The 20,941-nt window shown below is 53.6% G+C and overlaps 1 protein-coding gene and 1 long non-coding RNA gene across 4 annotated transcripts in view; both read right to left on the bottom strand.

Annotated features, from left to right (window-relative positions):
• Nucleotides 1–4,697, bottom strand: part of COL18A1 (collagen type XVIII alpha 1 chain) — a 114,326-nt gene extending 109,629 nt beyond the window's left edge. The window contains exons 1-2 of the mRNA XM_009441685.3: nt 4,581–4,697; nt 4,349–4,443 (exon numbers count right to left, since the gene is read on the bottom strand). Of these exons, the coding sequence (XP_009439960.3) occupies nt 4,349–4,443; nt 4,581–4,591 (106 nt within the window). The 5' untranslated portion in view covers nt 4,592–4,697. The remainder of the gene's footprint in view (nt 1–4,348; nt 4,444–4,580) is intronic.
• A 57-nt stretch (nt 4,698–4,754) lies between these two features.
• LOC104004773 (uncharacterized) lies at nt 4,755–20,166 on the bottom strand. Of its 3 annotated transcripts, none has more exons than XR_677809.4 (5): nt 19,654–20,166; nt 16,203–17,529; nt 12,486–12,557; nt 6,861–7,311; nt 4,755–6,759 (listed from the first exon to the last, which is right to left on the bottom strand). It is a non-coding gene; the product is annotated as an uncharacterized LOC104004773 (long non-coding RNA). The 3 variants fall into 3 exon arrangements; XR_677806.5 differs by having other exon boundaries at nt 4,756–6,759; nt 16,203–17,489; nt 19,654–20,165; XR_677812.5 differs by lacking the exon at nt 16,203–17,529 and having other exon boundaries at nt 4,765–6,759; nt 19,654–20,150.
• Between the last annotated feature and the right edge of the window lie 775 nt (nt 20,167–20,941).

Raw genomic sequence — 20,941 nt, 5'->3', positions numbered from 1 at the left:
AACCCCTAGAGGAAGCAGCCACTCCCGCCCCGGGGTTAAGGAGGGGAAACTGAGGCAGCAAGGCTGGTGACGGCCACTGGCCGTGGAGCAGGGTCTGCGCTCAGGCACCAGATGGCAGGGCTTCACTTGCCTGGCACTCCGCTGCCTTGGACAGGTCCTGGCCTATGACCGCCTGGTGCAGGGCTCTGGCCTGTGACCGCCCAGTGCTGGCCCTGGCAAGGCTCCCAGGAGGGGGGTCTCAGCTGCCCAGTCATTCTGGGCAGGTGCCTGGGCCTTGAAAAGGGCCTTAGACCCCAAACTCCCAGGCCTGGGAGGCCTTGGATGAGAGGAGCACGCGAGCCCAGAGGCCACAGAACACCCCACAGTGCCCCAAACTGCTTTCAGGATCTTCATGGGCCACAGTATTTCAAAATGTACCAAATATCATCATCGTATAAGGGTGCCCAACATGCATTTTAGTTTCCCAGGATTCTGCCACTGCCCTGCACAGCACCATACGAGGGAATATCTGTCTCAGGCCCTGTGCCGTCCACCGCTGGCCAGCCGCTGAAATCTCGCTGTGGGGTTGGGCCTGGCCAGGCCTGTCGTCTTGTTCTCTGACAGGCACCCGCTAACAGACAGCCTGGAGGGTGGCAGCTCTGACTGGCCCTGGCAGGCACTGGGGTGGCCCCTTCTCCGCATGGTCCAGTGCCCCATGCCGGGGGTGGGGTGAGGGCCATAGCCAGCCCCTCCAGACACAGCCCCAGCCTGGGGGCTGTGCTCAGCCACAGCCAGCTTTGTCCCTGCCAGCCTCTGCACCTGACCCCTGAGCACTGGTGGGGAGCCAGTGCCGGCACAAAGGCCCAGTTGGCTGGCAGACCCTCCTCTGCAGGCCTGGGGCTGAGAGAGGAAGAGACTTGCTGGAGGTTTCAGGTGTTGCCCCACTCCATCCCCCACAGCTGTGAGGTTCTTTGGATCCCTGGGCTTCACCTGGAGAGTTCCAGGGTGGCCTCGAGTCTCCAACATACACTCCACAGCCAGACCCAGCCGGGTCTCCTTCCTGAGCAGAAGCAGGCACCCCTCCCCCCACCACAGTGAGCGGGGGTGGGGAGGGTGTTGTGGGGGCCCCTCTCTCTGAGCTGCCTGCATACTCCCTGCCCCCACACAATGAGCAGGGGGGTGGGGAGGGTGTTGTGGGGGCCCCTGTCTCTGGGCTGCCTGCAGGCTGCAGCTTCTACCCCAGCCCAGCCCCTACTGTCTGTTCCCAGCAATCAGGAGCTGCTCCCAGGGCGGTGGTGCTGTTGCTCATACCACAGGATCCCCTGGCACTCCCGGGGCCCAAAGAACCCAGCCCCCAGCCTTTTCAACAATCCAGGTGAAGACAGAACAAGGCACTCTGAAGGAGGAAGACTTTGTGTGGATGCAGCATGACTATGTGAGAATCACACGCCTGCGGGGGGCATGTGTGTGCACACACGTGTGCACTTTTGTGTGTGTGTGCATGTACACAGGTGTGCCCCTGCACTTTGCGTGACTGGGAATGTGCACCTGTGTGCACAATTGTGCATGCCCGTGTATGCATGTGCCTTGCACTTTTAAATGGAGCAGCAGCAGGTGAAGTGGGGCTCTCCCGGACTGGCCCCCAGTGTCTGGCGCCTGCACTCTGGAGCAGGGCAGTTCACTCCTTCTAGGTTTTCCTACAGAGGACTTCCCCGGCTCTGCTTTCATTTATAGGAAAACAGGAGTGCCCTGAAAAACAAGTTTTGCTGAAATTCAAAACTATCTTCCAAAGTCCTTGCATCGGAATCATGAAGACTCCCCAGTGGGTGAGCCCAGAAACAAGACCACCTTCTATGCGGGAGGGTCTCTCGTTACCTAGGCGCTGTGTGCCCTGGGGTGAGCCACACCCACGGAACCCAGGTCACTGAAGCCCAATCCCTGCAGGGCTTCAGAGGGAGTGGGAAGTGAGGCGCGGGGACCCTGCCTTGTACCCACACCACTGGGCTCTGTGCTGACCACCAGACAGGAGCAGGTCCTAGTGGTGAGCAGGGGCAGGACGTGCATCTTCTGGGGGCTGCAGGGAGGCAGGGGGAGAGCTTGATACCATGGTGGAGTGCAGGAGAGGCTCAGAGACAAGGAGACTCATGAGACCAGGCTCCTGGCGTGGCCATAGGCATCAGCAACTGCCCCGGTGACACAGTCCTCTTCCTCAGCCCCACTCTGACTCTGAAGCACTGACTACAAGCACCTCTTGGGGGTCACGGCTGTTTCGCACACACAAATCCACCAGAGGAGAGACTGCAGGTAAGACTGCGGCACCTCACACAGCTGGGTGGCAACCAAGCGGCCAAGTGACCACTGAGCCCAGGTTCCTGATTACAGGGAAAGGCACAAACACCATTCAAGAACCTCAGCATCACAGCGACCAATCCTGACACAAAAAAGCAAAAGACTTTTCTAGGGATCAAGTGTAGCACAGAGACATGGAAAGATGCATCATTCTTGGCCAGAAAAAAATGTGCAAATCAGCAAACTGGGCCTCAGGCCTTCAACTCTCAAGGGTGCTTTTTAAGTTTTGAGAACAACTGAAACCCTTGCCAGAGTCAGCATTTCAGACACATTAGCTCTTCTCCAATAACCCCTAAAGGGGGCGACTGTTTTCCCATTTCAGGGGGACTTGGTCCTGCAAGGACTGGAACCTGGGCTGCGGGTGGCCTGGAGCCTGAGTTCTCTCCGGGCTGGGGGAGGGGTGTGTGGGCAGCATGCAGACCCCTCTCTGGGCCTGCTTCCGCTTCAGCCTCCTGGCCACCCGCCTTCCACATTCCATTAGACACCTCCAAGGGGCCTTCCTGCCCCAGAGTGCTTGAGGCTGGGGCAGGCCCGGGACAGAAGAGGAACGCACAGCCCATTTGGCCAACCGTAACTTTCCCTGCTGAGGCCTGCACTGACTTTACACCCCACTCTTAGATCTCAAGATTGCATCTCACCAAAGCTCGCGTCAACAGTTTTTGTTTTTTCTATTCAAAGGCAAAAAAACCATCACCTTTTACATCTCCTCCTTGATAACGTTTCATAAGCTCGGGCTTGGGCCCCAGCGTCTTTCCTTTCCTTTGTCCCTGTGCGATTTAAAACATCCCGCCCAGGGAGCCCTGGTCTGGGCCCTGTGGGCGCTGGCGGCCCGGCTCAGAGGGCAGCTCTGCGGCCTGATTAATGGCCCCGAGTGACCCTGGGCCGCGGTGGGGATGGAGCCGCGTGAGCTCACAGCCGCTCTCCGCCCGTGTTTCACCCCCTAGAGTTCACACAGTAAATGAGGAATTGTCTACGACTCAACAAGCAGGTGTTTTCAATACATCTACTTATAAGGTAGCTACTTTTTTGAAAGGTCTATGCTACTATTTAACCTGGTGACTAAGTCGATTGGAAACAATGAAACAGATTATTACAAGAATCCAGACGACATCCCTCCCTCCCTCCCTCCCCCTTTCCTGCTTCCTCACCCGCTGTAGCAAGCAGGTGTGGAGTCGAGTCGGAGGCAGGCGCTGGCTGCGTGGACCCCCGGGTGGGATTCCACCCGCGACAAGGCACCCAGGCCCTTTGGGCGGGGCTCCCCTGGGGTCCGCGTCCCCGCCGCCTCCCCCGGGCCTCTGCTGGGCTGGCTGGAGGCAGGAGGCCCCGGTTAGCAGCGTGGTGGGGAACTGGGTCCCGGGGTTGGAGACAGGAAGGTCCCCACGGGCCCCGCGCACCGTTTGCCGCGCACGGGAAGCGGCGAGGCCGGCGGGGCAGCGGCTTCTGGGCATTGTTCTCGGACCGCGCGGCGCTCGGTTGGCATCAAAGGGGACCGCGCAACCCGACACCACGGCGGACGCGGGGACAGAGGCCTGAGGGCGGCGGGGACAGAGGCGCACAAGGCCCGGCCCGCGGCGAGGAGCCTCAACAGGTTGGAAACGCGGAGACGACGCCCCGCGCTCCGCCGCCTTCCGCCCGCGGTCAGTCCCGGGACCCGGCGCTGCGGGGACGAGGCCGTGACGGCGACACAGGCCGCGTCTCCCGAGACCCCGCGGCCCCGCCCCGAGCCCTCCCGGCACCGACGACCCCGCCGGCCGCGGAGGTTCGGTCCCCGCGCGGGGACTCCGGCCGCTCGCACCGCGCACCCCTCCCGGCCCGGACCCCGCGGGGAGAATGAATGGGCGGGACTCCGGCCACCCCGCCCCGCTCCGTCCGGCTCCGGCGCCTCCTGCGCGCGTGGGCAGGGCCGGGGCTGAACCCAGAGCGGCCGGGGCGGGGGTGAGGGAGCCGGGCGGGGACCCCAGCCAGTGCGGCGAGGCCGGCGGGCACCGGCGCGAACCTTCCCGTCCCGCCCGGGTCTTACCTGGCTCCGCGGAGGCCGCGCGGACCCCGAGCAGCAGGACCAGGGGCGCGAGCACGTCCAGGAGGCGCCGCCGCCGCGGCCACGGCCAGGGACACCTGCGCGGGACAGGCTCGGGTCAGGGCCCCGCAGAACCCAGCCGACCCCCGCGACCCCCGCAGCCCCCGCAGCCCCGCAGCCCGTCCGCAGCCGCACCCTGGCGTCCCCCAACCCCTGCCCGCAGCTCCAGCCTCACCTCGGCGCCATGCTCTCCCCAGGACCGTCAGCGCCGCGGGATGCTGCCTCCTCCGCCGCGGTGCACCCGCTCGGACCGCCGCGCTCCAGCCGCCGCCGCTGGGAGGCCGGGCAGGGGGCGGGCAGGGGGCGGGCGCGGGGCGGGCGCGGGGCGGAGGCGGGCAGGGGGCGGAGCGACGAGCAGGGCAAGGCCCGGGGAGGGGAGAGGGGGGCGGGCGCCGCAGCGGACCTGCGGCTGCGAGGACGGGGCGGGCCGGGACCCGGGGGCGGCGGGGACGGGCGAGGACGGACGGGGACACGTCCCGCCCCGAGGGAACCGCCCGAGGCTGCGACCCAGCATAGGGCCCGGGGGCTGCCCCGCGAGGAAGCCCAGGTTTATGCGGAAGGTGAACACCGCTGCCCGCCGGGCTACGACCCCAGCCCGAGTCCGGCGGGGCAGCGGGAAGGGGGGAGATTTGAATAAAGAGATTCACCGCGGGGGGGACGGGATGGAGGAGGAAGCCGGCACCTCCGGCCCGCAAGGCCCCTGCAGGGTCCTGCCCCGGCTGCACGGAGGGACGGACGCGAGACAGGAGGGGCGTGCGAGGGCCAGATCTGTCCCCAGGTCTCCCTGTTCCCAGGACGCGGCCCAGCAGAGCCTCTTCCTCCCCAGTTCCCAGGCTCCTCCTCCCTCCCAGGTGAAAACCCTGTTTCTATTTCTTCAGGGCCAGCATCCTGAGCCCCACCTGCAGGCCCTGGGCGCTTTCCTCCTGGCAGCTGTGCCCCCACCCAACCGGACCGCTGCCTGCAACCAGAGAGCCCTCACACCAGCAACACCCCCCCCAGCCTGCTCCCTCCTCGTGTGCACGAAACTCATGGCACTGGCTCGACGGCTTTCTCTGAAACCCTCTGATTCCGCCTGGCCCATCCACACTGTCCCTTCCCGGCCAGGGCTCATCTCCTATGCCTGGACCAAACAGCGTAGTCTCCAGTCTCCCTGGTATCCCCACACGTGACCCCACCCATCCTCTGAAGCAGCCCCAGGAGGCAGCAGTGACTTCACACTTCTAGTGCCCGGCCCTCCCAGCCCTCCTCTCTGGGCTTGCTTGCCAGGGTCCTCCCAACCTGACTGCTGCCTCCCACCTCCTCTCCGCCCCTGGAGCTCTCCAGCCGCAGCCGCGGGGCCTGCTTGGGATTCTCCTCTGCTGGCATCATCCCTGCCTGCCTCAGCCTTCCCAGGCCCAATCCTGCCCCATCTCACCTTTTCCCGCCCAGCCACCTGGCCGGGTCCCCACCAGCATCTGCCTTCAAACCTGGAGTCCTTCTCTGAGTGCTTGCGGTGCAGTGAGGAAGGAAATCAATGTAAAGGATTATGACCCACATTTTTTAAAAATAAAAAGATTAAGGAGAACAGCATAGAGTAGAAGTGGTCATCCCACACTTCTGCAAAACTTTTGTTTCTCAGGTGGATGGAGGAGTGAGTCTGTGTGTATCAGGGTTTGGTGGTGTCTCTGCAGTGCAGTGGGTGTGTCTGTGTGTCTGCTGTGTGTGTGTCTGTGACCGTACCTTGTGTGCATGTGTGTGCATGTCTCTCTGTGCTGTGTGTGTGTGCATGTGTGTGTTTCTGTAACTATGTACCGTGTGTGCATGTGTGTCAGCCTGTGTGCGTGTGAGTGTGTGTCAGGGGTGTTCATGTGTCCTGGGTCCTGGTGGCTTCTCCTCCCGAGGCTTCTGGTCTGTCTGGCCCCCGTCCATTAACCCTGCAGTGCAGGTCTCTTTCACCTCTTCCATCTCACCTGCCCTGGGGCACCACTTCCACCCAACCCAACCCATTCCTAAGTCTTCCGTCAGGGGAGGTGCCTGCTGCCAGGGGAAGCAGGTCTCTGCAGGTGTGGCCTGATGCACTGCCCTGGGGGCCTGTCTGCGGCTCCCAGGAGGGAGGGGCTGGGGCAGGGCGGGTGCCAGCCCACCTGTGGCCCGAGTTGGCCTACCTCTCTCCTGCCCCACTCCCCACCTTTGGGGACTATGGGGGTGTGATCAGTAGGAGACGCAGCTACTATGAAACACATGTGACTGCTTACCTGGTAGCTGTACGAACTCTTTTTGCTCATTCATTTCACTTGGGGCCTTACCTTGGCCTCTTGGCTGTGTCCCCATAGGCTCTGTAGCATCCCCTCTTTCTATTAGAGTTGTATTGTTTCCTTTGTAGACACGAGTAATATGTGATAACCACAGAAAAATCAACAGAAAATGCAGAAACACACGTAGAAAATAAGAACAAAAGTCTCTCCATTCGCCTTACCTCCTCCCGGGCCCTTCTGCACAGACACCCGCAGGTGCTCTGAGGGCAGCGCCCAGCGTCCACATGGAGCTCTGCTCGGCCCTGTTTGTCCCTCCACCAGGGTCCCGGAGGCTCTGTGCCCTCTGGTAGGGGCAGGCTCAAACCAGTGCCCCCAAAGAGACGGACGTGCCAGGTCCCTGGGGGGCCTTGGAGCACAGGTGTGGGGAGCAGGGGAGTGGCCATGGCTCATTGCAGGGACCAGGGGAGGGCTCATGGGCTGTGGAGGAATGGGCTGTGGGGTGCGCAGGGAGGAGAGAGCATCCAGGACCGAGGGCAGCTCCGGCAAAGGTCCTGGGGTGGAGCAGGTGGAGCAGGCTTAGGACCGTGTCTGGGTTCCAAGAAGCGGTAGCAGATTCCTCAAGTCTGGGGCCTGCACCACAGGTGTCTGTCTTGCTTCCTGGGCAGGTGGGGCCTGGGATGGGGTTGATGGGTTTGCAGGGAGAGGTGGTACAGACAGGGAAGGGGCTGCACTCAGGCTCAGAGGAGCTGCCCGGGCCGTGGTTACAACCCGCAGTGCGCAGGAGCCTAGGAATTGTTCAGCTTTCGTGAGAGGCTGCACTCCTCTTGACATAGAGCAGACCTGGCCTCAGCCCTGCCTCCACCTGCACCTGCCAGGGCCCTTTGTGCTCCCTTCCCTGCCGCAGCATCCACCCAATCACAGGGTGAGTTGTCTGAAGACACATAGCTCACACAGGATACAACCTCACTGTAAAAACTCCACATGTGACCAGTAAAGCTGGAGTCCCAACCCTGCCTCCTGCCAAACCGAACCCTTATCATCTTCTGTGGGTTTTCCTTCCAGGCTGTTTTACAAAATGCATTTTGTAGATATTTGTTACTCTAGAAATATTATGTTGCTTTGTGGAATTTTAAAAACAAAGCATACATGAGATAATATCCATGGTTTTGAAACTTGCTTTTAAAGCTCAATTTCTGTTCTAGCTCTTTCTATGCCAGGATGAACACATTTACATAAATGATTGAATGAAACTAGCTAAGTCTCCCTAAAATTAATGAGACTTAGCTTATTTGTCAATTCTTCCACCATTCATGAGACTTAGCTTATTTCCATTTCTTTGCTTAAAATAATATGCTGTCTTGAAAAGAGATAGAAACTGTGAGAAAGAACAAAATGAAAATGCTAAAAATGAAAACACAGTAAAAGAGATGAAAAATGGCTTTGAGAAGCTTGTCAGTAAACTTGACTTAGCCAAAGAAATCCATGAATTTGAAAATAGCTCTATAGAAATCATCCAAATGGAAAACCAAAGAGATAAGAGGAAAAACATAGAGCGTGTTTCCAAGGGATTACAATACGATCTCAAGTAGTGTAACATAATACAATTGGAATCACAGATGGTGAGGGGGTGGACAAGGAATATTTGAAGAAATAATGGTCAATAATTTTCCAAAATCAATGACAGACATCAAAGCACAGATTAAAGAAACTCAGACAACATCCATCAGGTAAAACACCAAAAAAGTAAAACAAACAAAATAGAACAGAAACAAAAACAAGCACAGAAACCTGTGCATATTCAAGCTGCTGGGGAAAAAGACATGCAGAAACTCTCTAAAGGAACTGGGAGGAGAAGGGAGGGAGAGGGACACATGAGACGCGAGAAAAACAAAGATAAGAAGCACAGCAGAACTATCTGCAGACACTATGCAAGGTGGATGATGATGGAGGGATGGCTTTCAAGTACTGAAAGGAAAAAAAAGTGCTGATTCAGATTTTTTTTTTTTTTTTTAGACGGAGTCTCACTCTGTCAGCCGGGCTGGAGTGCAGTGGCGCAATCTCGGCTCACTGCAAGCTCTGCCTCCCGGGTTCACGCCATTCTCATGCCTCAGCCTCCTGAGTAGCTGGGACTACAAGCACCTGCCACCATGCCCAGCTAATTTTTTGTATTTTTAGTAGGGATGGGGTTTCACCATGTTAGCCATGGCAGTCTCAATCTCCTGACTTCATAATCTGCCCGCCTCGGCCTCCCAAAGTGCTGGGATTACAGGCGTGAGCTGCCACTCGTGGCCTGATTCAGAATTCTTTACTAGTGAAAATAACTTTTAAAAATTAAGGGGGGAAGGGGGAGGCCAAGAAGCAGGTGTTGGCTATCCGAGCAGGGGCCTAGGATATCCTGTTTCTTCTGCAGTTTGCTGACCTAAGCTGATTCAAGGCACTTTGTCTTGGAATTGGACCACTGTATACATTATTTCCTTCAGACATGAAGAGTAATAGAGTATAGAAATGGAAGAAATAGTTAAAAATTGTAATTGCTGCAAATGACAGCTATCTAAAGGGAAAATGGTAGTGTTGTATCATGTTGATAACATGCTCCAAGGTAAAGCATGTGATGATAATTCACAGAGCATGGAAGAAATTGTTGGGAAAATACTGCTGTGGGGTCCTTACACTATATGTGAAGCAGTCTCATACTATCCGAAGGTAAACTCTGATTAATTTAAGACTTAACCCTAGGACAGTGAGTACAATTTTCTAAAAGAGGTATAAGTTATAAGACAAGAGGACATAAAATGGAATGATAAAGTAATGCTCAGTTAACCAAGAGAAGGCAGAAAAGCGAGCAAAAGAAGCAAAAAACATGTAACAAATAGAAAACACGTGACAAAATGGTAGCTTAAAATGCAATTGTATCAATAATCTATTAAATGTGGATGGTCTAGCCATACCAGTTAAAAGATAGATTGTCAGATTGGATTTTGTTTATTTTATTTTTATTTTTTTATTTTTTTGAGACAGAGTCTCGCTGTCTCCCAGGCTGGAGTGCAGTGGCGCCATCTCGGCTCACGGCAAGCTCTGCCTCTCGAGTTCACACCATTCTCCTGCCTCACCCTCCTGAGTAGCTGGGACTACAGGCGCTCACCACCATGCCTGGCTGATATTTTTGTATTTCTAGTAGAGACAGGATTTCACTGTGTTAGCCAGGATGGTTTTGATCTCCTGACCTCGTGATCTGCCCGCCTCCGCCTCCCAAAGTGCTGGGATTACAGGCATGAGCCACCACGCCCGGGCTGTCATATTGGATTTTAAAAAGCAGGATTCAACTATATCGTGGCTACAAGAAATGCACTTTAAATCTAACGGCATATATAGAGTTAAACATAATACACCATTCAAGCACTAGCCAAAAGAAAGGCGGAGTCGCTGCTTCATCTCCGACAAATAGATTTCAACATCTACGTGGATGTAGATGTAGATCTAGAAGGAGCATCCACATGGATGATGAGGGACTTTGCATCATAATGAGGCTCAGGGCTCCAAGAAGACATCACAGTCATAAATGAGCATGTACCAAACAACAGGGCTTCAAACCCCATGAAGAAAAACCCATCGAACTGGCAAGAGAAATAGACAGATCCCCAGTTATGCTTTAAGACTTCATCTCTCTTCTCTCGGTAATTGTCAGACACATGGACAGAAAAATCAGTAAGGATGCAGAGGGCATGAGCAACACTATCCAGCACCTAGAGCTGATTGATGTTCATAGAACACACCACCCAGCAACAGCTTAGAACATTCTTCTCAAATGTGCATGGACGTCACCAAGATAGACCATATCCTGGGCCATAAGATATATCTTAACAAATTTTTAAAAATACAAATCCTACAAAGTATGCTTTTAGGGCATAACAGAGTTAAGCAAGAAGTAAAAAATAGTTATCTGGAAAGTCCCAACATATTTTGAAATTTTAAACAACACATTTCTCAATAAATCGTATGACTCTTGGGAGACAATTAAAACTTTGTTTAGTTAATTGAAAATAACAGCATATCCAAATTTCTGGGGAAAAGCTAATGCAGCGCTTAATGGGAAATTTATAGCACTAAATGCAGAAAAGAAGGAGCACAAGGACACGACCTGAGCCTCCAACTGAAGAAGCCAGGAAAAAAGCAAATTAAGCACAAAGTAAACAGAAGAAAGGAAATAATAAATATCAGAACTGAAATTAATGAAAAATAGGAAGCAGACCAAAACAGTAGAGAAAAATTATTGAAGCCAAAAGCTGCTGTTTTTTTGTTTTGTTTTGTCTTCTGGAAATTCTGTCTGGACTGATTTTTTTTTTTTTTTTTTGATGGAGTCTCACTCTGTTGCCCAGGCTGGAGTGCAATGGTGTGATCTCGGCTCACTGCAGCCTCCATCTCCTGGGTTCAAGTGATTCTCCTGCCTCAGCCTCCTGAGTAGCTGGGATTACAGGCATCAGCAACCACGCCCGGCTAATTTTTGTATTTTTAGTAGAGATGGGGTTTCACCATGTTGGACAGGCTGGCCTGGAACTGCTGACCTCAAGTGATGCACCCACCTTGGCCTCCCAAAGTGCTGAGATTACAGGTGTGAACCACCGCGCCTGGCCCAGACTGATTTTTTTTTAAAGGGTACTGACGTAAATTTCCAATATCAAGAATGAAAAAATAGAAGAAATAAAGATCCTACAGATATTAAAAAGATGGGCCAGGCTCAGAGTCTCACGCCAGCAATACCAGAACTTTGGGAGGCCAAGGCAGGACGATTGTCTGAGCCCAGGAGTTCAAGGTTACAGAGAGCTATGATCACGCCACTGCACTCCAGCCAGGGTGACAGAGTGAGACCCTGTCTCTTAAAAAATAAAAAGGGTAATAAATGCTACTTATGAAAATAGAGAATTTATAAAATACCATTTGTGAACAATTTTAATTTTAAAAACTGAATAGCTCCATGTCTGTTGAATAAATTAAACTCAATTAAAAGCCATTTAGGAGGAAAACCCCTAGCCCAGATGTCTTCACTGGTCAATATTATAAAATATTTATTGAAGGAATAATTGCAAATTACAGAAGCTCTTTTAGAACACAGAGGAGAAAGGGAAACTTCCCAATTCATTTCGTGAGGCCTCTATTACTCTGACACCAGACAGAGACACTGCAAGAAAATAAAACTGCAGATCAATATCCTGCAAAAATCCTTGACAAAATGTTAGCAAAGAAAACCCAGTACTGCAGAGAAAGGATCGTCACAATCCTGACCAGCAGGTACCATCTCAGGGATGCAAGGTTGGTTTAACATTCAAAAGTCAGTCAATATAATTCACTCTATTAGTAGAATAACTGAAAAAAGTCACGGGATCATCTCCCTACAAAAAATACACATCTACAGAAAAATAATATAGCAAAATTAAACGCCCATTCTTTAAAAAGTTCAGGAAGTTAGGAATAGAAGGGAATTTTCTCAGCCTGGTAAAGAGCATAATTTTATACTTAATATTGTAAAACGAAATCTTTCTCCCAAGGTAAGGAACAAAAGAAGGATGCTGCTTTCACCATTTCTATACAGTATTGCATGGGAGATCTTAGTTTAATTAGGCAAGAACAAGAAATAAAGGGGTACAGATTGGAAAAGAAGAAATAAAAAAGGACTAATCACACACGACATGATTGTCTGTAGGAAATCCTAAGGAGATTATACACAAACTTTTAGAATTAATAAGTGAGTTTAGCAAGGTTGCAGGACATAAGGGCAACACAGAACAACTGGCTGTGTTTCTATATACTAGCGACGAAAAATTAGAAATGAAACAAAAAGCAATACTTACCACAGCAGGGAATATGAAGACTCGGAAGATACTTGATCAGAAGTTTCAATATTGTGAAGATGTCAGTTGTCCCTAAATTATGTATAAATACAACACAATTACAATCTACATGCTAGCAACTTTTTGGTAACTATTAGCAAGCTGATTACAAACTCTGTATAAAAACACAAAGGAACAAGAATAGCCAAAACAAGGTTGAAAAAGGAAGAACGAGTTGGAGAATGCTACTCCCTGTCTTCAATATTTTATTATAAAGCTGCAGTCATCAAAATAGTGCAGTTTGCAAAAGGAAACAAATATAGACCAATACAACAGAATAGAGTCCAGAAATAGATTCGTGTGTATATGATCAATTGATTTTCAGCAAAGGTGCCTCCTCTTCTCTGGCCCCTCTCCCCCTCTCCCATCAAGTGGCAGCTGGGATATGGGAGAGCAAGATCCATATGGATGGGTGAAACAACCCTGGCCTACGGTTCCGTCTCTAGTTCAGCTCCAGAGGGGTCGGTGCAGCACGCATCAAGGAACACGCCCAGGAGCAGGTCACTGCACCCGGGCAACCGAAATCAAGGGTACCCCCAGCAGATATTTCTAGTACCTGCAAAGACCTGCAAATTTAGGTGCAATGCGCCCATCAGGGGTCACGTCCTGGGTAACATTCTGCCTTGATTAGATTTTCAGGGAAACATAGCTAGAAAGTTAAATCAGTATTAACTTGTCCATATTGATGAGAGAAGGTTATGTTAATCTTTTACTCATCTCCCAGAATCGGTTAAAAAGAACACAATGGACAACACCAGCTCTTGGAGGGGATAAGAACCGGGCGGAGCGTCCCCATGCTGCTGGTGGGAGCATAAATTGTACAGTCTCTTTGGAGAAGTGGCCTCTCTGATAAAGTGGAGCATGCATGCATCTGACGAGAAGTCCTCTCCTGGGAATGCGCCCCACCGCACATGTTCTAAAAACACGTGCCCGGGAACCTTCACAGCAGCACCGTTCATCACAGTCTGAACCAGAAATAGCCCAGTGTCCCTCAGCAGTCAAATGGAGACGGTGGTTGTTTAACGCAATGTGGTGACCTTCGGCAATGAGGAGGAAGGTGTGACAGCAGGGCTGAGCCTCACAAATGTCACGGTTGCGTGGGAGGAGACAGACGCCTAAGTGCACACAGTCGATGATCCCATGCACACAAAACCCTTACTGTTTAGTGGTCAGAAACATTCAAAGTCGGCTGGGGGACAGTGGCTCACGCCTGTAATCCCAGCACTTTGGGAGGCCGAGATGGGCGGATTACTTGAGTCCAGGAGTTCGAGACCAGCCTGGCCAACGTGGTGAAACCCCATCTCTACTTAAAATACAAACATTAGCCAGGTGTAGTGGCACGTGCCTGTAATCCCAGCTACTCGGGAGGCTGAGGGGGGAGAATCGCTTGAACCCGGGAGGCAGAGGTTGCAGTGAGCCGAGATCGGGCCACTGGACTCCAACCTGGGCAGCAGAGCAAGACCCTGTATCAAAACACACACACACACACAACCCACCATTCAAAGTTATTCTTACAGATCATAGAAAAACTGATAAAATTTCATAAGAATAAACATTTGATACTTCTTGAGATCCTAGACGATGTGATCAGATAAGGAATGAATTTTCCAATTCGTCATACATCACACAGAGACTAGTCTCCCCTAGAAATACAGAGGCTCAGAATCCCATCACATTCAGAAATATAAAGATGGGTCAATATTAGGACATCAGCGACCACAAGTCACTGCTTTATCAGAACAGAAAGCCATGGGATGCATCAATAAATTCCAAGATGTTCAATAAAATTCAACACTTGATGATAAAAACTCTTTTGCTATGGGGCAAAGCATGCTTTCTTTTCTTCCTTTTCTTTTCTTTTTTGAGATAGGGTCTCACTGTCACCCAGGCTGGAGTGCGATGCTGTAATCATGGCTCACTGCAACCTTGAATTCCTGGGCCCAAGCAATCCTCTTGCCTCAGCCTCCTGAGTAGCTGGGACTACAGGCACGTGCCACCATGCCCAGCTAATTTTTGTATTTTTTGTAGAGATAGGGTTTCTCCATGCTGCCCAGGCTCGTCTTGAACTCCTGGGCTCGAGTGACCTGCCCACCTCAGCCTCCCAAAGTGCTGGGATTATAGGTGTGAGCCACCATGCCTGGCCAGCATGCATTCTTAACTTCATAAAAGTCATCTCCCAAATATTGAGAATAGATTGTGAAATATTTTGCATTCCTTTTAAAATCACCAAAAAGAAAATGATAAAATTTGATAAGAATAAACACTTGATACTTCTCGAGATCCTAGATCATGTGATCAGATAAGGAATGAGATGGAGAATAAGCATATTGAGTTATTTGCAGATGACAGCATTGTCCCTCTAGAAATTCCAAGAGAAATCTGTCAGAACACTGCAAAGGTATCAGAATAAATAAAAGTTGGGGATGATGTGCATAGGCAAGGTGAACATCGAAACAAACCAATAGTTTTCATATACATCAACAATAACTAATATAGTATGATAGAAAAAATGTCTTCACGATAGTCACGAAACATGAAATGCCCGCAGTGAGCCTTGAAAGGTGTGCAAACAACTTCATCAAAAGGATAAACTTGTACCAAGGGATTGGAAAGAGTCTCCACAAACGTGAGCGCCCCTTCGTTCCCTCAGTGAAGCCCAAGGGTGAAGAGCAGAGCTTTCGATGTTAGAAAGAGGATGGGACACCCAGTGGTCCCCAGGCCGGTCAGCTCAGGGCTCCATCGCGTCATCACCCTGCCTGTCCCCTGCTTTGCTCTCCGCCTGCTCCCTGGATCACAGTCCCCACAAAGCTCTTGCACTTAACCCTTTCCTCAGGCTCAAGTCTCCAGGGAACCCACCCAGGACATCCTCTAAATTCATAGATAGGGAGTTCACACCGAGGGGTGGTGAAGCGGGAGAGGCACACTCAGCTTCTGCAGCCGTCCTGCCTGGCCCATGTCCACTTGCCAGCGAGGACCTTGGCAGATGCTCGCCCCTCTGACCTCCTGAGCTGGTCCTCATCTGAAAAATGGCAGTAATAACAGTGTTTGCCTCCTGAACCAGCTGGGGGGATCCAACATGACAATCCACTAAACCTCAGCAATCGGACAGGAGCCGAGGTGGAGAGAGTGTAGGCCGGGGTCTGATCCCATTTCAGAGACCGGGTTCACAGAGAGGAGGCCATTTTCCCCAAGCCTGCATGGCCACAAGGGAAGAGCTGGGTTCGGAGGTAGACGGCCTAAGAGTGCCTGCTCAGCCCCCGACCCCACAGCCGACTGGGACCCAGGCTCAGCCCCCGACCCCACAGCCGACTGCAACCCAGGCTCAGCCCCCGGCCCCACAGCCGGCTGACACCCAGGCTCAGCCCCCGACCCCACAGCCGGCTGACACCCAGGCTCAGCCCCCGGCCCCACAGCCGGCTGCGACCCAGGCTCAGCCCCCGGCCCCACAGCCGGCTGACACCCAGGCTCAGCCCCCGGCCCCACAGCCGGCTGACACCCAGGCTCAGCCCCCGGCCCCACAGCCGGCTGACACCCAGGCTCAGCCCTCGGCCCCACAGCTGACTGATACCCAGGCTCAGCCCCCGGCCCCACAGTCGACTAGGACCCAGGCTCCCCACACCCGGACCCCTGCGCTGAGCCTTGCTACGCCCCATCAGCCCCTGCTCCCTGCGAGGTTACCTTGCTGGCTCCAGGCCTCCTCCTGTCTTGGATGGGCCTGCTGTGTCCCTGTGGCTGCCACGCCAGCCCCGCTCTGTCCTCTAGTGTGGAGGCTGCCCTTGTCCTCTCCCCAACACCTCTCTGTGCACCTTTGGTTGTGGGATTTGATCCTTAGGTTGCATGTTCTAGAAAGGCGTGTGGCGGTCGTTTTCTTGCAGTTTTTTCTTGTTTGGCATTTTGTGCAGGCTGCCTGGGGTCTGCGTGACTCCAGGTGTGATGTGGGGCATGTTTGATTGCAGGGTGTGCGTATAACTCAGCTCTGCTGTGTGCCCTCCTCAGTGAGGCATGCATGTCAACAAGAGAGGCTTCGGGAGAGTTCCAGGAACACCACCACAGAGGGTCTCTACTGCAGGAGCAGTCCTGTCACGCCCCCGTGTCCCCTGCACCACTTCTCAGATGACACCGGCAAAGCGTGACAAAGCGTGACAGACAGCGCTGCTCTCCCCGACTGTCTTTCTCCTCCGGTGAGAGCCCACTCTGGTGGCCCCGGCGCAGGAGGCGTCCACACCATGCACACCGTGCTGGCCGTGTTGAGGTCTGGCTGTCAGAGGCCGTGAACCCCGGGAAGGATGACGCGCTCAAGGCATGAGGAGCAGGCGGGGACCCACCGTGCCCCTGCGGACCTGCTGCAGGCGGGCGGCCTCGTGCCGGGAGCAATGCCCTGGCGAGCATGCGAGTAAGGACTCAGCCATGGGGCCCAGGCACTGCACCTTTTTGCAACTTACTCTTGGCTCTGTGAGCCATATCCAGGGGATTTCATGGGCTTCTCTCCCCACACTGTGACTGGAAACCAACGCAGCTCCTTTTCCTGTTCCTCTAGGCAGGACAAAGCCCAGCTCACTGTGAGCGTGAGGGTGACCCAGCGGCCAGGCGGCCTCCTTCCCATAGCAGTGGCTCCTCACCCATGGGCCCCATGACACCCCCTCTGCCCACAGGCCCAGCAGCCCCCACCTGGACGCAGGGGCTCTGCCTCCTCGGAGGCGGCTCAGACCAGGCCTCCAACTTCAGGGCCTCCAACCATTAAGGACCGGGGAGTCAGCACTTCTGGGAGCCATTTGTGGAGCAGCTGTGGGGGTGCCACAGGCTTTGTAGCCTCAGCCATAGGGAGTGGCGCCTGTGGCTCAGGCCTTCTCCAGAGACCCCCACTGAGTTTCCGCCCGGCTCAGAGCTCGAGGCCTGACTCCAGGACTCGCCGGGTTTGTGACTTCGGGAACATTCCTCAGCCTCTCTGTGACTCTGTTTCCTCATCTGTGAAAAGGGGAACGAAAGACTCTCTCATCCTGGGGCCCTGGAAAGGTTACGATTTACGAGACCGACTGTAGCAAGAGTTGTCAAAGGTGTGGAGCAGCTAGAACTCCCGGCCCTGAGTGTGGAAACTCAGGGAACTCCCAGCACTGACTGGAAACTCAGGGAAGGCCACTCACTTCCGCAGTAGGACAACCCTTCTGAAAAGCAGTTTTGCCACTTGCTAAAAAGTTAAACACACACCTGTCTCGTGATCCAGATATTCAGGTCCTCAGTCATCCACATCAAGACCTGAAGCCACATGTGCATAGCGGCCTTGTTTGTGAGGGCTGCAAACTGGAGGCAAAGCAAGCTCCTGTCAGGAGGCGAGTGTATCAGCCAACCCGGAGCTCCTCTCCCACGGAGGGCACTCAGGAGCAGAACGCAGTGAACTCAGTGTGGGCCACAACACAGGCAAACAGCACAGAGCTCGTGCCAAGGAAAAGAAGCCAGACCAAAAGGTGTGAACTGCAGGATTGTGTTCACGTAAGATTGTAGCAAATGCAAACCAACCTATGTGACAGAAAATAGATCAATGGTTGCCTGGGGTCGGGACTGGGAGTGGCTGTGGAGGACAGGACAGAGGACACAAGGAACCCTGAGAAGTGGGTCTGTTCACTGCCTGTATGGTGGCAGTGGATTCATGGGTACACACAGATGTCAACTCATGTCAAATGGACACTGATGTGCAGCTTGTTGTATGCCAATTCTCTGTCAATAAACATGATTCATGACAGTTCAAGCACTAGTTAGTTCAGTCTGCACCCTCGGGTGGGGGTTTCCCTGGCCAGGTATGCATGGTACAGTAGTAGGTAGCCAGGTGATGTGGTTTGGCTGTGTCCCCACCTGAATCTCATCTTGAATTGTGGCTCCCATAATCCCCGCATGTTGTGGGAGGGACCCGGTGGGAGGTAACTGAACCATAAAGGCATGTTTTTCCCGTGCATCCTCTGGGTCCCCGTCTCCACGTGCCCTGCCCGTGCCCCCAGGGACCACCTCCTTGCCTGGGAGCCTTGGCCTCAGACTCAGCTTGTGGACAGTGGTGTGTTTCAGATGGTTTTTATGTTATTCTGTAAACCACGCAAACACATCACACACACACTTGTGGATGCATGGTGTATCTTACAATAAGCAAAGTCAATAAAAAACCTTAAGACCAGGACTACAAATGTGGATGAATTTTTACAATGAAGTTGAGCTCTCTGGGGATGTTCTCAGTGAAAAGGCTCGTCCAGACCCAACTCCCCTGCTCTGCCTTCAGGTGCCGGTGAAGGGGACACATGGCGTTTCTGGCCCCTCAACTCGTGGGAGGAGACCTGGGGGTGCTGGGAGGGCCGGGGTGGGAAGAGCAAGGACTGTCACGTCCAGGACGCAGGTGAAGGGGCTGGGGGGCGAGCCTGGGAAGGCAGTGGTCGTGGGGGCCTCACGCTGCAGCCCCACCCACCGAGCCCCTCTCCTCTCCGTCCTGCCCTCCCCACGGTGGTCCCCCTCTTCCCTCTGAGCTCCTGTCCTGCCTCCCCACCATCTGCCTCCCCTTTTCCTGTTTCCTGTCTGGCTCTTCTCTCCACCTTCGCCTCCCTCAAGGGGTTTCTGTAAACGAAGGAAAAGGGAAAGATCCAGGGTGTTGCCCGGCCCCGTGAGGGGAGGCAGAGGCCAGCGTGCCCTTTGCCCAGCCCTGCAGGACACCCGGCCTTGGGACATCCTCGCAGCCAACTCCCGCTGCCGTGGGCCGGTGGTTCTGGAAGTCTTCTGAGCTTGCCACTGGCTCTCCCTGCCCACCTTAGAGCCACACGGAGCCCTCTGTGTGCTGCTGCAGGTCGGCGCAGAGATCCCCGGGCAGCAGCCTTCAGCCTTAACTCACTCACGGCGCGGTAAAAAGGCAGCCTCCCCAACCAGCCGCCAGCCCGAAGTCACCTGCTGCGGGCTGTGGAATGAGTGGAGGGGACCTGGCCGGCCCACCCGGGGGGCACAGGCGGGCAGGGTTTGGAAGGCCTCTGCAGGCAGAGCCCCTCTGTGTCCTCCCGCCTTGCTGTCTGGGATGTGGGCCAGGCCCCTGGTGCTGGTGAACAGAAGCACTGGGCCCCCACTGGCCAGACCTGGGGCAGGAACCAGCGGCCGAGTTCGTTACCTGTTGTGGTTTCGGTGAGGTGAGTGCTCAGCAGGAAGAGACGCAGGCAGTTCTTGGAGAATCCTGGTGTCAGGCCTGTCCCTTGCAGCGAAGCCCCTGGAGAAGGTGGGCATCTCCCCAGCATGGCCAGGCAGGGACAGGGGTTGGGGGACGTCCAACCAAAATCCCAAAAATGTGTTCCGTGAGACTTGATGTGATTATTCTAAAATGCATATGGAAGACTAAAAAAACAGGAATAGCCAGGACACTTCTGAAGAGGGAGCGAGATTTTTCCACCGCATGTTGGGATTGTTAAGAAATTATAGCAGTGGAAGTGATGTGAGATTTTTGCCTGGATAAACAGATGGGCACCAGGATTGGACAGAGAACTCAGGAACAAATTTTTGTGTGGGTGGAACCAATGGCTTTGCAGGTTGGTGGAAACAGGGGAAACCTCTCAATCAGTAGAGCTAGAAAAAAATAGTTGTCCATATGGAAAAAGATGAAAGTAACTCCCAGTGGATTAAGGATTTAAATGTCAAAAACAAAACTGTAAATTCTAATTAGAAAATGTGGCCGGGCGCAGTGGCTCACACCTGTAATCCCAGCACTTTGGGAGGTCGAGGTGGGCGGATCACGAGGTCGGGAGATCGAGACCATCCTGGCTAACACGGTGAAACCCCGTCTCTACAAAAAATACAAAAATTAGCTGGGCGTGTTGGCAGGTCCCTGTAGTCCCAGCTACTCGTGAGGCTGAGGCAAGAGTATCATTTGAACCTGGGAGGTGGAGCTTGCAGTGGGTCAAAATCGCGCCACTGCACTACAGCCTGGGTGACAGAGTGAGACTCAGTCTCAAAAAAAAAAAGAGAGAAGAAAAAAATGGTAAGTGGCTCTCTTTTAGAGGGTGTGTTTGGAAAAGATTTCAAAAACACGACACACAAAGAAGCAGAGGGCATAGTCAGAATTGATACTCTGTGAAGACTTTAAAAAGGAGATGATTTACAAAGGCAAAGGCAGGGTTTGTGGAACTCAACACAGGACGTACAGTGCCCAGGGCTACTAACTCATTTATTAGCGTCCGAGAGCGTGCTCCAGCGGGGTGAGCCTACAGTAGTGGTCCAGTGGGGGTGAGCCTACAGGAGTGGTTCAGCAGGGCGAGGCTACAGGAGTGGCCGGCTCAGTGGAGGACTCACTTGTTTATTAGGGTCCGAGAGCGAGCTGCAGTGGGGTGAGCCTACAGGAGTGGCCGTGCTCATTGGAGGACTCACTTGTTTATTAGGGTCTGAGAGCGAGCTGCAGTGGGGTGAGC

This window comes from Pan troglodytes, chromosome 22 (assembly GCF_028858775.2).
Source record: "Pan troglodytes isolate AG18354 chromosome 22, NHGRI_mPanTro3-v2.0_pri, whole genome shotgun sequence".
Classification (NCBI taxonomy): domain Eukaryota; kingdom Metazoa; phylum Chordata; class Mammalia; order Primates; family Hominidae; genus Pan; species Pan troglodytes.
Note: the sequence above shows the minus strand (reverse complement) of the source record. Positions and strands in the feature narration are given on the sequence as shown.